Source organism: Leptopilina heterotoma, unplaced genomic scaffold (assembly GCF_015476425.1).
Source record: "Leptopilina heterotoma isolate Lh14 unplaced genomic scaffold, ASM1547642v1 Lhet_167, whole genome shotgun sequence".
In the NCBI taxonomy this organism is placed as follows: Eukaryota; Metazoa; Arthropoda; class Insecta; order Hymenoptera; family Figitidae; genus Leptopilina; species Leptopilina heterotoma.
In genome coordinates this window covers 535,711-550,574 of record NW_025110883.1, presented here as the reverse complement: position 1 = coordinate 550,574, position 14,864 = coordinate 535,711, and the positions used below count along the sequence as shown (strand labels likewise).

General features: G+C 26.8%; 4 protein-coding genes across 6 annotated transcripts; 1 reads left to right on the top strand and 3 right to left on the bottom strand.

Annotated features, from left to right (window-relative positions):
- Positions 1–79: 79 nt before the first annotated feature.
- On the bottom strand, positions 80–1,129 carry LOC122499388 (sperm flagellar protein 1-like). The gene is made up of 3 exons (XM_043607718.1): positions 849–1,129; positions 448–735; positions 80–373 (listed from the first exon to the last, which is right to left on the bottom strand). The coding sequence occupies exons 1-3, from the start codon at positions 958–960 to the stop codon at positions 90–92; spliced, it is 684 nt and encodes a 227-aa protein (XP_043463653.1). The 5' UTR covers positions 961–1,129; the 3' UTR covers positions 80–89.
- Positions 1,130–1,157: 28 nt separating this feature from the next.
- Positions 1,158–10,125, bottom strand: LOC122499383 (xaa-Pro aminopeptidase 2-like). Of its 3 annotated transcripts, XM_043607712.1 has the most exons (15): positions 9,987–10,122; positions 7,455–7,575; positions 4,738–4,990; positions 4,342–4,460; positions 3,900–4,082; positions 3,698–3,815; positions 3,499–3,612; positions 3,142–3,385; positions 2,948–3,068; positions 2,707–2,853; positions 2,423–2,636; positions 2,102–2,335; positions 1,818–1,936; positions 1,559–1,654; positions 1,158–1,443 (listed from the first exon to the last, which is right to left on the bottom strand). In XM_043607712.1, the coding sequence occupies exons 3-15, from the start codon at positions 4,808–4,810 to the stop codon at positions 1,279–1,281; spliced, it is 1,947 nt and encodes a 648-aa protein (XP_043463647.1). In that variant the 5' UTR covers positions 4,811–4,990; positions 7,455–7,575; positions 9,987–10,122; the 3' UTR covers positions 1,158–1,278. The 3 variants fall into 3 exon arrangements, with proteins under 3 accessions (XP_043463647.1, XP_043463648.1, XP_043463649.1); XM_043607713.1 differs by lacking the exon at positions 7,455–7,575 and having other exon boundaries at positions 9,987–10,125; XM_043607714.1 differs by lacking the exons at positions 7,455–7,575; positions 9,987–10,122 and adding an exon at positions 8,289–8,378.
- On the top strand, positions 5,454–12,261 carry LOC122499333 (sialin). The gene is made up of 10 exons (XM_043607618.1): positions 5,454–5,473; positions 6,688–6,795; positions 9,450–9,733; positions 9,905–10,138; positions 10,239–10,326; positions 10,638–10,864; positions 10,957–11,106; positions 11,216–11,348; positions 11,436–11,677; positions 12,076–12,261. The coding sequence occupies exons 2-10, from the start codon at positions 6,774–6,776 to the stop codon at positions 12,259–12,261; spliced, it is 1,566 nt and encodes a 521-aa protein (XP_043463553.1). The 5' UTR covers positions 5,454–5,473; positions 6,688–6,773.
- On the bottom strand, positions 11,692–14,819 carry LOC122499384 (5-methylcytosine rRNA methyltransferase NSUN4). The gene is made up of 8 exons (XM_043607715.1): positions 14,637–14,819; positions 14,375–14,554; positions 13,711–14,281; positions 13,342–13,628; positions 13,121–13,245; positions 12,795–12,932; positions 12,362–12,537; positions 11,692–12,237 (listed from the first exon to the last, which is right to left on the bottom strand). Exons 1-7 carry the CDS (start codon positions 14,715–14,717, stop codon positions 12,396–12,398), a joined length of 1,524 nt encoding a protein of 507 aa, XP_043463650.1. The 5' UTR covers positions 14,718–14,819; the 3' UTR covers positions 11,692–12,237; positions 12,362–12,395.
- Positions 14,820–14,864: the final 45 nt, after the last annotated feature.

The window sequence follows — 14,864 nt, the reverse complement described above, 5'->3', positions numbered from 1 at the left end:
AAATCAATATTCACAATTTGTACGTTGATTTTATTTTTTGGCGACAAACGTGATGTTTGACAGAACACTGAATATCCATGGAAAAGTAATTAATTAATAATTGTATTACTTTTTCGTGTTTTATTTGATGTTCCACTTCTTGAAGCAGGAATTGGCGTGTTGAGAATTTGATTTGATGATAAAATTTGTGTGGTGAGATCATGTATTCGTTGATTTTTAATTTCCACTTGACTTTCTAGTGCTAAGACTCTTTCACTTAAAATACTGATGGCGTTATTTTTCTCCTGTAATTCATGTTTTAATTGCATAAAAACAGCACGAGGAACAGTTTTATTTGCCAATAATTCTGGAATTAAGTAATTTCTTGTCGATTCTGTGAAAGGAGATAAGAAAAATTAATATCATTTTCAAATTAAAATTTTTGTAATTGAAGAAAAATGTTCTTACCGCCTTTTCCTTTTTCTTCTGCTTCAATGTATAAATTTTCTGAATCTGTGTTCGAGTCTTTAAGAATTTTTACACGCAAATCGTTTAAAACTTTTTCAATGACTCCGTTGTGTGAATTTGCCAATCGATCAATTGTCTCTTTAGAAAGTTTCATATCAATTTTAGACAAGACCTTACGATTTAATGTACACCAGTTATCAATTTTTTTTGAAATACTGTTCCCAGGAATGTAGTTATAGACATCGACAAGTCGAGGATAATATCTTTTTAACAATTCAGCCATTAAAACTGCAAAAAAACAATTGATTTTTTTGACAATTTTTTTCAATTTTTATATAAGATTAGTATTCTAAATTCGAATTTTTCACTGTAAGTTAAAGATAATTGATTTAAAATTTTACCTCCATCGGAAAAATCTCTAGCTGTATTTTTCTTTGGTCGAGAGAAAGGAATTCCATCGAGCCATGAGTAAATTAATTCAAAATCATCTCCTTTTTCTGCGTTGAAACTCATAATTACGATTTAATATTTTATAATTTACTTTAATAAATACTTAAGATCAGGAAAATGTTTATTTTCAGTTCAAATCTGCATTGAAAATTTTTCTTAAAAAAAAAAACGTTTATCGCCTCTTATCTGTCAAACTTATGTCAATAAAAATTATCTAAACTTTAGGAACTAGAAAAAAACAAAAGAAGTGAGAAAAAAGTTTTCTATCAAAAAAGCAATTTAATTACCTACTTTAAATTTTCTATACCTATAAGAGGATAAAAATAAATTTAACAATTATTATTTAATAACTAAATAATTTTTATATAGATAAACTGATAATTAATTGGTCATGTCTAGTTTAACAGATTTCAATTTTTCGATTGGCTTTGTTTTTTCTTTTAACCAATTGATAATTTGTTCACGGATTTCTTTCGATTCTTGATTTGATAATTCTGCCTCAATTTCTGTCTTTACTTCTTTGTGATAATTATTTAACCACTCAAGCTGCAAGAAGAATTATATTTTTTATTTTATTGAAATTTGTGAAAAATCATAAGACTCAACGAAAAATACTAAGATTTTTAATTTGTAAAATTAATTTAAAACTGAAATTTTTTACCTGTTCATTCGTGAGTTGTTCAGGGTTAATAAGATTTCTTTCATAAGGCACTAAAGTAATCATTTTGAAGGTCATAAATTGCTTTCCAGACTGGAACTGAAAAATAATTTGAAAAGAAAAATTAATTTTTCGAGTTAATGCAAATTCATTTTTAAAAAATAATGAGACAAAAACAGATAAAAAAAACTATTCTAATGAAAAATAAATGAAAAATGTACTTCTTTTTTAACAAAAAAATAATTGTTTTTTCAATCCTTACCGTTGTATTAGCTGGAACAACAATAACAACATTTTTCAAAAGCATTCCCCATTCTCTTTCTTGACGATAACCAATGCCTTGGAATCGGAAGACATTGAGATCATAGGTATCTTTGAATGCTATAAAAAAATTAAGTTTCTTTATAATATTTAACTACTTCCATTAATTAAGAACTTAATTAGTTCTATTAACCAATTAATTATTATTAAATTTCTATTAGATGATTAATAGATTTCTATTAGTTAATTAATGTTAATATAACTCAAAAACTAATTAATTTGCACCTTCATATTCGCCGAAAAATTCTCCGAATCCTTGTATCGCCTCGTATTCAAATTCCTGGCCTATTTTATAAAGAGGCATTTGAATAACAATATCCGTCGCACAAGCTGAAGTTCCCAATGGAAATGTTAATTTAACGAGATCTATAATTCCTGCCAATAGAGCCGTGTAAGCTGTCTTTTCTTTTTCGCTCGGTGTTCCATAATGAAATGTTCTTGCCAGTCGTGTTTTACCTTCTATTTGTTGTTTAAAAATATTTGTTATCAACTACCAATTTAAATTTAATTCAGAATTTTTAGTAAATTAATAATTGAAATTTATACCATCATATCGTCCGCCAGTTGTTATCATAAACGGTTTCTCAGTACTAATTTGAATTGAAGATTTATTTTTTGGAATATTGAAGAAATTTGCCGAATTTGAACCATAACCAGCAATGCACTCACTGCTTTCGCCACGATTTGATTTTTGCTCATAACGAATTTCTCTCAGAGATTCAATTGCATCTATTTCTCTAATCAAACTGCCATTTTTTATCTGAAATCAATTATTTTTTTAGTATTAAAAATATTATTTTCCAATAATCGTAATTTAATAAATTAAATACTCCATTTTCCATTTTTATCATCCATTGAATCATTGCAATTGCATCTCGTAAATGAATCTGTTTTAGGCCAGCAATTTCGATAGGATTCTTTTTGTCCTTCCGTGAAAGAATTGGAAAAACTTTATTCTTGATTTTAAATTTAGGCAGCTAAAAAATATTTTAATTAAATACCTAAATATATAAATAATCTTATTTAGTTTAATTGTCTTTTATTTATTTTTATAATTATTATTTTAAATACCATTGAATAGATTTTGTAACTGACTTCAAAGGCATTGTTATAAGATTTTGGAAGTAATATACCACTTGCTGCTTTTGAATACGATTTCAAGTCTTTCCAAAATTGATCATAATCCAATAGTCTATGGAAAAATTTAATTAATGAAAACTAATTTCTACAGTTATAGAAAAAATAAATGAATTAAAAAAACTCACGTAATATTTTCATTTTTTAATATTATATTAATATGTGACTCATGCTTCTCTGGTGGAAGATAAAGATTCGAGAAATCTTTTCCAAGCAGCATGTATGATCGAAAAACAGGCACATAAGGAATATCGCCACCTCTCATATTTGTTAGCCAAGCAATTTCACTGAGATCCGTAATTATACATAAATCGGCATTTAATTGTGTCATATCTTCATGAACTAATTTCAATTTTTCTCTCGGAGTTTCACCTATCAAAAAAGTATCAATAAGTAGCTGAATTAATTTTTAATAAAAATATTTTTGGTAATGAAAAAAATTCCAACGTTTCTGATATAATAAGTATATTAATTAAGATCAATACCTGCAATATCGGACGGCAAATTGTAAAGCGGATTTTTTCTATATCCAGGTTGATCCTTCCAAATTAAATCAATTAAATTTTCCTCCATTGGTACGAGTGTAATATTTTTCAATTCTATTTACATACAATTAAAAAAAATAAACAACTGTAAAAATTATTATTATTATTATTCCGTTTATGAAATAAAAATAATATTTACGCAATTTCGATTCCCAATCGTTCCATTCTGAGTAAGCAACATTGGGATCAGCACCAACTCTGCTTCCATAATTAAGTTCTTTTGACAGCCAAACCTCTAATGGTAAATATTTGCCATTCTGAAACAAATTAAACGTAAAAATAATTAACACTGGAAAATAAAGTGAGAAAGAGGGGAAATTTCAATAGTTAAATTAATTTACCAATGAAGGACAGGATTCCATTAAAATCCAGTCACTGGGAACTTCTTGTTTTGCTAAATAAAATAAGGAACCTAATGTCCAGAGTGCAGTTTTATTCATTGTCACTACAACGTCCCCTTGAAGACCCGAGAAACCGGAAATCCATTCTCGCCTTCTGTCTCGTTCAGACACAATGTAATCATTCTAAGCAGCGTGGGTTGTAAAATACTTATTATATTCAATTAAAGCCATTTTACAAATTATTATTCGACGAAAGGTGATAATTTGGAGAAATTACTTTCAAAATAATTGCGATTATCACATTCTAACTGAAATACTTTTTTCCAAAAACTTGATTTAAAAAATTTGACAAAGAATTATTTTTTGCATTCTCATTTTTTTATTAAACTTAAATAGAATTATAATAAGAGAAAAAGTTATTAAAAATTTTTCTTGTACATACCTGATGTTCATCAACGTCTGTAATTATGTAAGCCGACAAATTATAAAATCGCATTTGATCCCTAAGGAGGGAAATCCTTTCCGTTACATGATTTTCTCCATTACTTAATGTTGCCGCTTCTGAAAATTCAATTATTAAATTTGTAAAATAAAAAAAAACTACAAAATCAATTAAAATTTATCAATATTTTTTCAAACAAAATTTTTTCTCATATTTGAAAATCCAATAATTGAAATTAATTTTATATTATCAAGAGTATAAAGTAGATAAAAATATTCACTGAATAATTCAATTATTTCAACAAAAATGAAATTTTTTCAGGGCGGAAATATTGAACTTTTATTTAGTAAAAATTGGGAATAATTTAATTTTAAATGAAGGTGAAAATAAACTCACTTGAAACATTGGAAACTGACAGAAAAACGATAAAGAGAGTCAAAAATTGCCACATTAGTGAGAGTCCTGTCATTCTGGAGCAAAGTTACAATGAAAACTAAATTCGCTATCATGTACATAGTTGTCCTTTTATAAGCATCTTCCGGGACTCATAGCAAAAGTAGTTCGCGAATTAGTTTCATCAACGATCAACTCTTCTGGTCAACGTCACGTGCGAAGGTCGTTTTGAATCCATGATGGTCTCAATTTATTTCTGTAAGAAAGAAAAATCTATATAAATTTGTTAATATATTTTTTAATATTATTTACAAATGTTTTTAATTATTTTGACAATTTTTAATCATTATTTACATAATCATTTTCTAAAACTTTCATTTCATTTTTTTCAACGAAAATATTTTATTCAAAAGAATCAGTATTTTTTGTTGTGAATAAAAAAATTAAAAATTACTGTATATAATTTTCAAAATGAAACTTCTGTCGAGATTTATTAAATATGTTTAATTTATTACAAAATTATTAATAAGCAAGATGTAGATTTAGATTTAGATTTAAATTATCTAGATTTACATAATTTCTTAATTTTTTATATTCGTAAATAAAAAAATTTATCATCTCCTTTAAAATTATTTATTAAATAAGTATTGCAGGGAAACCGAAGCAAATTCTACTCTTTTCGTATGTTACAAATTGTTTGAGGAAATCGATTTTTAATAATTCAGCAGCTGTTGGAACGGTAAGGAGATTTATTCGTTTCCATCTCTTTCTCCATTTCTAAATTCATAATGACATGAAATTTTCAACGGTAACAATCTAAAAGTCTGTTCTATTTTTTTCATTATTATTATTTTTTTTTTTATTTCAAAGCCTAGCAAGATTGAATTTCATAATTCAAAAGGCAACCTATGACTTCATTTATCTCTTAAAAGTAAAAAAATTAATAATATTATTATAATTCAAAAAAATACTTTGGTCATATAGATAAAAATTTATGACATAATAAAAAGGTGAGAAAAAATCATAAAAATTTGACAATTTATACAAAAGTAAGTATATTAAAGAAATAAAATCATGTTTCAATAACAGCAATTAAAATATGAAATAAATTAGTATTATTATTAAATAAATAAATTAATAAAGTAAATGTAGTTTTAATTAAATAATTGAAGAATAATAAATGTAAAAAACAGTTTTAATTTAAAAGAAAATTAAACAAAAAAATAAAAAATATGGAAAGTAAATAAAAAAAATTTGCCACAGCAAAGTAGAAAATTGATTTCCTTTTTGAGAAACTGCTTTTTTATCTTTATTGGTTCAAAATGGAAAATCAGATCAAGGTCTAGTCTAATTCTACTTTTTTTCTTAATTTTAATAAAATAAAATGTCAAATCGATACTTGAGTGAACGCATGGTCGGAAAACCTACGCAACAACAGATAAGTTTGAGCCTTTAACGAGGGTAAAGTTATAATAGAACGCGCAAGCGAACCTGAAACGACAGTATTCCTTCTCCAAACTCCGAAGACTTCGGGTGATTATTTTACCACTCCCTTATGCATTCCAACAAGTGACGGTTTTTTAGTTTCAAACAAAATTCATTCCAAACAAGATTTTTCAAAATTTAAACTACAAAATTAATTTTCATCTTTATTTAAATTTCTTATTAAAATTTTATCGTTATTTCTTTATTATCTGAAAAGTTGTCACTATTATTAACATTTCTATTATCAGCATTTTCAATATCAGAAATATTGTTATATTTTTCATTATTATCCATTTAACTGCTTTTTGTTTCTAATTTGTAATTGCATTTTTTAATTTTATTCATTTTTAACATTATTTTTCCTTCTTGGAATCTATTTTATAAATAATTTATAATCAATTTTTCAAATAACTATGTTTTTCTATTGAATTAAATTTATGATTAATATATTAAAAAATTTGTTTCAAGTGATGGAGTGATCATACAGTGTTGGTGCCAAAAAGTAAATTTGAATTTTGAATATTAAGCCAAAAATAGAAAAGAAAAAAAGAACCATGGCAGCCGGGAGCTTAAATGGTAAGTGATTTAAAATTCAAGTCATTTGCTGTAAAATTTATCTATATCGATTGTTAAAAGCAATAATTTCTAACTGAAAATTTGTTGATTATTGCAACATTTTTTCTTTAATTAAAACTAATGAAAATTTAGTAATTTAACATTATTCTACGTTTTTTAACTATAAAATAATAATAATAATTTTTGGGTGAATTTTTTCTAATTTAAAAATTAAGTGAGGAAAGCTTTCAAAAGCACGTGCTTGCATTTCGTCATAAAGCGGAACACGTGTGTCATCATTTAGAGATGCACTTCATTTAATGCAAGTAAATAGTGAAGTAATGGATATAAATAGTTTTCAAATTTTTAGAAAAGTCGGAAAATTATTAATTTTTTATCAATGACCTTGAAATCACCTTTCCGATTGGATCGATACGAGAATGACAAGGGAGTCAACGTATTTCTGATTTTTATAGAAAAAAATTTAAATTTCTCAAATTATTATCCATATTTTTACTATTATTATCATTATTATAATTATATTTAAAATGTATTTTAGAAATAGCTTTTAATACATTTAATAATCTAGTTAGATAATTAAATTTTAAAAGTAAAAGTTTTGTAAATAATGAATAAAAATTAGAATTCAAATTAGATTATCTTTTTAATTGAGAAATCACCGTAGACAATTTACAGAAAGTTTACTGTTCCTGTATATGTGGGTTTTGGCATCATTATTTATCGATCCTTTTCAGAGTGGGTTCAATGCTTTTCCTCGCTGATGTAATGGTGCGCAATTGCCTACATTTATCATGAAATTGCATATAAAATTTATTAAGATTTAGAAAATTTGTATTTTTTCTAAATTTAATATAAATTTAAATAAAATATATTTTTGAAAAAATAAATGTAATTAAAAATATAGTATTTGAAAAAAATGACAGAAAAAGAGATAAATAAAATAAAAACAATATTCTAATTCAGTGATTAGTTGAAGATAATTTATTCAAAGAATCAGAATGAAAGGCCTTGATCTTTGTATTTACGTTAATAAAAAGGTCCAATTAAATAACATTTTTACTACTTTAATGGTCTTTTCATTATTAAACTATATGAAGTTCAAGTTTGATTAATTTTAACTTGCTTGGAATGAATTTTTGACTTTGCAATTTTAGAAGACATTTTCATTTCAATATTCTGAATTTGTAATAAATTTTGTTCTAAATATTTCATTATTTTCAAAATTTTTCATTTCACTTAAAAGTAGTGCTTAAAAATTTTTTTCTTAGTTAAATCTGATCAAATTGATCGACTCATTCTTTTTTGTTTAAAAAATTTCTCTAATCGAGTTCGATCAATTATTTTTAGATGGAGTTCCCGTTTCTGAGTTGCTATGACGTATTTTTGTCTCGCTCTCAAAATAATCTTCGTCAGTGTACTATTAAAGTTGTCTTTCTCAAATTTATAAAAAAATCTGTTTTGTATATTCAAAAAGTCATGGCGATGAAAAGTACCTGCATCAACGGACATGTCATTCAGCACGTAGACAAAATTGTTTAAAATCCAAATAAAATTAAAATTTAATTTCTACCCAGAAGTTTTTACTATCATTTTTTATCTGAAATTTTAAGAAAGAAAATTAGTTTGTTTTGAAAAAGAGATAATTTAGATTTTAAAAAATAATTAAATTAATTATTATATTAGAATGAAATTATAAAAATACAAGATTGGAGTAATTTATTTATTTTTTTTAATTATTCCTTGTTTCGTTTATTTAATAAATTAGTATAAGTATTCCGATTGTTTTATTTCAATGTAATAATAGAATCGAATTATAATTTTTTTAATTACTTTTTTTCTGTAATAAAACTAAAAGAAAATAATTTAATTTTATTGTTTTGCTTTAAACAAATATGAAGTTTAGAAGATACGTGGTTTTATATTTAATTCTTTAGCCTAGATCTGAATTGAAATATTGATTGTGTTGAAGTGTGTGAACGATCTTTGGGGTATAGTTAGGATTTAGAATATTAGACTTACAACTCACGTATAGATTAAAAAAACAAGGGAGTGTCAAGTCAAAGACTCAAATGTATCATGAGAATTTTTATTCTCTAAAAGACTCTAAAAGATGAAAGGCATGCAGACGAACCCGTCAAACCAGTTATACTTAAACGAAAATTATGATCTTTATTGTTTTTATCCCCTCACAAAACCTACAAAAATTAATTATTTTTTACATAATAATTTTGAAAATTTTAGTTTAATTAAGAAAGTTTGTTCTTACGTTTCCAATTTTTTTCTTCCTAAAATTTCTTTTAATAATTTAATAAATATCTAAATTAATAAATTAGTATTTCAATTAGTAAATTAATTTTAATTACAAAATTTTTGTTTAAAAAGAGAGATTTATAATCCATTTTTTTCACTTTTAAAAAATTCTCATATAGTTTTAAATTAAATAAAAATTTTACCAATATTTATTTATTTAATTTTACAAAAATTTTATAAATATATTTTTGGAAAAAATTTTCACTTAATAATAATTTTGAATTATTGAATTGTCAATTATTAAATGTAAACACTTTTTAAAAGATAAACTGTATGTTGGATAAAATTAATAAAAAATTAATTAAAAAAATAAACTAAATTAATTAATGTCTTTATTTTTATAGAAAATCGGGGAGGTCATGCCATTATTCCCATGAGATATATAATGTCCATAATGGGTTGTATTGGCATGGCAATAATTTATGGCTTCAAAGTTAATGTCAGTGTGGCGATGGTTGCGATGGTTAATGAAACAGCGATCAAATTATTGCCAAAGGATCACAGTACAATTATTAATCCATCATTGAACTCGAGTTTTCATCCATCTGTCAATTCTACTCTCAATACTATTTTTAATGCAACAAGTGTCAGTGGAACTTTACATGAATTAAGTAAATCTTCTAAAACTGTAAGTGAAAACAATTGTTTCTACGTTACAACAACAAAATCTCTTAAATAATGAAAAATTTATAAATTAAATTACAAATTGAATAAAGAAATTGTTTCAAAAGTTAAATGAAACTTAAAAAAAGAAAAGTTTAATACTTTTTGATAATTGAGTGTTTGTTTTTTAATTTAGGATGGACCATTTGTTTGGAGTAGACCGCTACAGGGTCTAATTAAATCCTCCTATTTTTGGGGCTATATGGTGTCACTAATACCTGCTGGAAGAATGTCTGAACTTCTTTCTGCCAAATGGGTGATGAATGTATCCGTTTTATTGAACGTTGTTGCTTCAGTTCTATCACCTGTTGCTGCCCAAATGCATTATTCTTTCTTTATCGCTATGAGATTTATACAAGGAATTGGCGGTGTAAGTTCTCTTTTTTTGCAAATTTTCCACTTTTCCAATGATGCAGTTATAAATTTTCAGAGAATTCAAAGATTTATAAAAAAAAATCTCCAAATTGTAGGGTGTCACATTTCCGGCGATGCATGTTATGGTTTCCAAATGGGCTCCGCCAAATGAAAGAAGCGTTTTGACATCCATCGTTTATGCAGGTAAATTAGTGGAAAATTCATTTGTGCAGATGTTGGTTGCAGTAATTAGAAAAGAGTCACTAGAACAAAAAAAATTTATGTTTTTTTTACAATAGCTTTTAATAAATTTAATTTTAACATTAATTTAAAATACGATAGTAATTTACACTACTTATAAATTAATAAATACAAGAATAAGATTAACAAGTACAAATTAACAGAGTAATAAATAAAAAAGGTGAATAATTACAAAAAACGTTATAAATTAGTTAATAAAAGAATAAAATAAATTACCAACTTTCTAATAATGTTGAAATATTTGTTCTTGACAGGAACTGCTCTTGGAACGGTGATATCATTAATCTTGACGGGAATTCTCGCTGATAATTTTGGCTGGGCGTCAGTTTTCTACATTGAGGGTGCTCTTTGTTTAATTTGGTGCACTGCCTGGTGGTTAATGGTTGAAGACAGTCCAGATAAACAAAAACGATTCATCACCTCCGAAGAAAGAGAGTACATTCTTTCGTCTTTGAACAAATCCGTTGGCAAAAGTTCACATGTAATTATTATCTTTATTCACTTTTCATATTTTAAAAGAAATTTCTTTTTTATATTTATAAGAGAAATCAATATAAGTAAATTAATTTCCAGGGTGCCGGCGTACCTTGGCGAAAAGTTTTTACTTCGCCACCGTTTTTGGCAATTTTGGTCGCTCACTTTTGCAGCAACGTTGGATGGTACATGTTACTCACTGAACTTCCCCATTACATGAATCAAATGCTGGAATTTAACTTAAGCGAGGTAATTATTTAAAAATAAATTATTATCCTCAACTATTTTGAAACAATCTGTTTTACCTCTAAAAAAAGTAAGAAAAAGAATACCTGGTAAAAAATTTTTTCTCTCTCAGAATGCAGGACTTTCCGCGCTACCATTCTTTTGTATGTGGATTTTTACAATGGGCTTGAGCAAAATTCTTGCAATTATGCAGGAGAAGAATTGGATTTCCGTAACTGTTTCCAGAAAAATAGGAACACTGTTCGGTTCGTTTTTTTCCTGATAAAAAAAAAAAATTATTGGAAACTAAAAAGATAGAATTACTAAAAGTTGGAAAAATTGATTTATTTTAGCATCTGCAGTGCCAATGTTGTGCTTGATCGGTGTCTCTTACGTTGGTAAAGATAGATTTCTCGCCGTTACCTTGATGACAATTGGTGGCACATGTCTCGGAGGAATGTACTGTGGTTTTCTTGCGAATCACATCGATATCGCTCCCAATTATGCCGGTACACTTGTTTCAATCACAAATTTCTTTGCGACAATTCCAGGCTTAACAATTTCCGTTATCGTTGGAAAACTCACCGATGGAAATGTAAGACATTTTTATTTTTCAAAAAATTTTATTACTATTTCTCTTTTTTTATTTCTATAAATTTTCTATATTTACAAACAATTCCATTAATAGTTGAAAATGTGAAAAAATTCACATTTTTAATTCATTGTCAATTTACTGACATTTTTTTAAATTAAAAGACAATAAAATATTTGAAAATAACAAATTTTAAATTCAATTTTACTCATTGGAAATTATACCAAAAATAGTTCGTTAAATGCAAAAAACTAAAATTAAAATAAAAAGTTTAATTTCTTTTTTAATTGGTAAGAATGAGTTTTAAATTATAGAATTTAGAACTTAATTAAAAAAAAACTTTTAAAAACAATTTTCTATTACTTGGCAAAAGTGTATAAAAACCTTTCGTCTATTTACAGGAAACAGTCGAGGCGTGGCGAGTAGTTTTCTTCATCACAGTGATATTTTACATCGTTGAAATGTTGGTTTACACGATGTTTGGAACGGGCGAGGAGCAACCATGGAATAGAGTAGATGAAGTGGGTGTTAATGTTGAAGAAGCAACAGATCAAAAAGTACATCTAAAAGAACATCGCGAATTATGAATAAAATAAGAAACATTTTTCATAATATAGTATTAAATGAAATTTCAAAAACAAATCAAAAACAATTTCCACACAGAAGTCTTAAATGAAGGCAAATTACTTGAGAAAGTTGATTGTTTCGCTCGTGAGTGAATTCACTGAATTCGCATTATTTTACAGAAATACATAGGTCCCCAATTGTTTCCCATTGTTGGAATGACAAGGTGACCGTACTTCAATTTTTCCTTGCCAAAGTCATAAAGATACTTAAATGGTTTCAGTCCTTCGGACAGGTCTCTAAAAAACGAATTACACGTTAATATTGTATTTCCTTTTTATATTTATTAATATTTCTGACTTAAAAAGTTTAAGTTTATTTTAATTTTTATTTTACAGAGCATTTTAAAATTGTTTTTTTTTAAATAGACTAGTTTTTAATATTTTAAAATAAATCGTTTAGATTAGTCTCTCAAGTACTTGACTGTGAGTTTACTGAAACTCTATTAGAAAAACAAATTGCATTTACAATGTTGTAATATATTTTATAAACTTACTTTACAACTGCGACGACATTCGCCTCTTCGAATGCTTTCATTAACGACATCTGAACGACACCTTCATTTTGTATCGGACTCAGTGAACATGTTGAATAAACCACTGTACCTCCTGGTGCTACTAATTTTAAAGCGTTTCTAAAAATAAGCCGTATTAAGTATTTATTAAACAATATTTTAGAACGATTTAACTTTAATAGATTTCTACACAAAAATAAAAGTCGATAAAATGAAAAAAAATTATAAAATTAAGAATCGAGCAAATAATAATGAAATTTTGAAAAGAAGAAAAAAATTTAGAAAAAGGCATTATTTTTTATACTAACACTAAAATTTCACTTTGTAATTCTGGTAGTTTCAATCTTTCCCTAATGTATTCATTCCTAAACCAATTACCATCGTTGACGTGCAAAGAATGTCTGTCATTTGTACATGGAACATCGACTAAAATCTGTCAATATAAATTATTTTAGTAAAAAAAAGGGAATTTTTCATTTGAATGTATAAATATTTTTTGCGCGAATGTTTCAAGTCGAAATAAACTTACTTTATTAAATAGTCCCATGTCATCAATTTCCCTTGCGTCTTTTGTCGTAACTGCAATTTTTTTCTGCCACTGTCCAATATTTGAAACATAGGTTCCAATTACTTCCTTAATTCTTGTTACACGTGATGGGAGAACATCATTCAAGACGGCCATTGCCGGCAAAAGTGTTTCAATTGCCACTAGTGATTTTCCACCCGGTGCCGCACAAATATCGAGAAATTTGTCATTCAGCTGCAAATCCAGGGCAAGAACAGGTAATATCGAACCTCCGTCCATCAAATAATAATCTAAAATTTTTTTCAACTTTAGAGAAATGAAAATATTATTTTCTTTTTTCTTGAATTTACAGAAAATCCAAAGGAAGATTACCTAATACGCCAGTTGTTCCTCGTTTTGATGATCTAAACCTACTAAAATTATGTGGCTCAAAAGTGTACAATTTCAATTGTTCTGGAATTGAAAATGAATCGTCTTCCTCGATAGAAATTGTAAAATCTTCACCCTTAGAATAGTAACCATAGTGCTCCGATTCTAACACCCAATCGTCTAATCCTTTTAATTTTGTCACTGGAACGAATTCTTGTAATGACGAGACGGATAAACTACTTGACGCCGAAATAATTCGACTCGTATCGTATTCAATCTCCGCATTTGCAGAAATTGACTTTAATGAAACTGGTTTTAGTCCTTCCTCCTCAGTGGTATGAAATTTTTCTTCATCTATCAATTCGTTTAGAGATTGTTTGCCCGCTGGTGTCTCAGCCGGATAAACAGACTCCAATTCCGATAATTGTTGCTGAGAAATAAAAGAATCCATTTCACGTTGCATTTTTTTCCTATTTAATTCTTTAAGACGTTTTTTTGATTTTCCTTTGTCCGATTCGTCGAGAATTTCCTTTTGTACCTTGATTATTGCTCTCAAATCGATTGCTCCTAAGCACTATTTTCAATATTTTTCTTCAGATAAATAAAATTAGGTAATAAAATTCTAAATTAAGTTGTTAATTATTAAAAAAAAAAAAATTTTTCCTACCTCCATTTCAGTGCATATTCTTTCATTGTCACTGAAATTATTAACAACTGCGACGTATTTACTTTTTTCCTGTAATAGAGCTTTCCTAATGTCATTCCACGATTTTCCATAGACTGTTTTATAAAAATCGTCAAAATGTTTTAGTGCTCTGACAGTTCCTAATTTATTATCACGTTTTGACTGGAAAAATAATTTAAAATTAATACAAAATTGCTTAAAGAGAGGAGAGGTTTTGTTATACATTAGAAATAAGTAAACTTACCCAATGATCATTGCTATGTCCTTTAAATCTAACCGAAATTGGCAAAATCTCTATCGATCGTAATCTTCTCAACGAGTGCATATTTATTTTATTTAGTTTCTTTCTTTAAAAATAATTTTTGTTTGTATATTATATTTATAAAAATGTCATAACCTCAAAAGAAGCATGCGCCGCATCGCCGCATGAACGTTACCAAACGCATGGCGCATGCACTGCTAATAAAAACGC

Bases quoted from the DNA above. Each gene is read 5' to 3' on its own strand.
- LOC122499383 (XM_043607713.1), bottom strand. From the start codon at position 4,810: ATGACAGGACTCTCACTAATGTGGCAATTTTTGACTCTCTTTATCGTT. The intron at 4,083-4,341 runs GTATGTACAAGA...CACGCTGCTTAG, and splicing joins CAGACGTTGATGAACATCAG to AATGATTACATTGTGTCTGA. The intron at 2,854-2,947 runs GTATTTAAAATA...AATATTTTTTAG, and splicing joins GTTACAAAATCTATTCAATG to CTGCCTAAATTTAAAATCAA.
- LOC122499388 (XM_043607718.1), bottom strand. From the start codon at position 960: ATGAGTTTCAACGCAGAAAAAGGAGATGATTTTGAATTAATTTACTCA. The intron at 736-848 runs GTAAAATTTTAA...GTTTTTTTGCAG, and splicing joins TAGAGATTTTTCCGATGGAG to TTTTAATGGCTGAATTGTTA. The intron at 374-447 runs GTAAGAACATTT...CTCCTTTCACAG, and splicing joins AGAAGAAAAAGGAAAAGGCG to AATCGACAAGAAATTACTTA.
- LOC122499333 (XM_043607618.1), top strand. From the start codon at position 6,774: ATGGCAGCCGGGAGCTTAAATG. The intron at 10,327-10,637 runs GTAAATTAGTGG...TGTTCTTGACAG, and splicing joins GACATCCATCGTTTATGCAG to GAACTGCTCTTGGAACGGTG. The intron at 11,678-12,075 runs GTAAGACATTTT...GTCTATTTACAG, and splicing joins GAAAACTCACCGATGGAAAT to GAAACAGTCGAGGCGTGGCG.
- LOC122499384 (XM_043607715.1), bottom strand. From the start codon at position 14,717: ATGCACTCGTTGAGAAGATTACGATCGATAGAGATTTTGCCAATTTCG. The intron at 14,282-14,374 runs GTAGGAAAAATT...TATTGAAAATAG, and splicing joins GAATATGCACTGAAATGGAG to TGCTTAGGAGCAATCGATTT. The intron at 13,629-13,710 runs GTAATCTTCCTT...AAAAAATTTTAG, and splicing joins AGGAACAACTGGCGTATTAG to ATTATTATTTGATGGACGGA.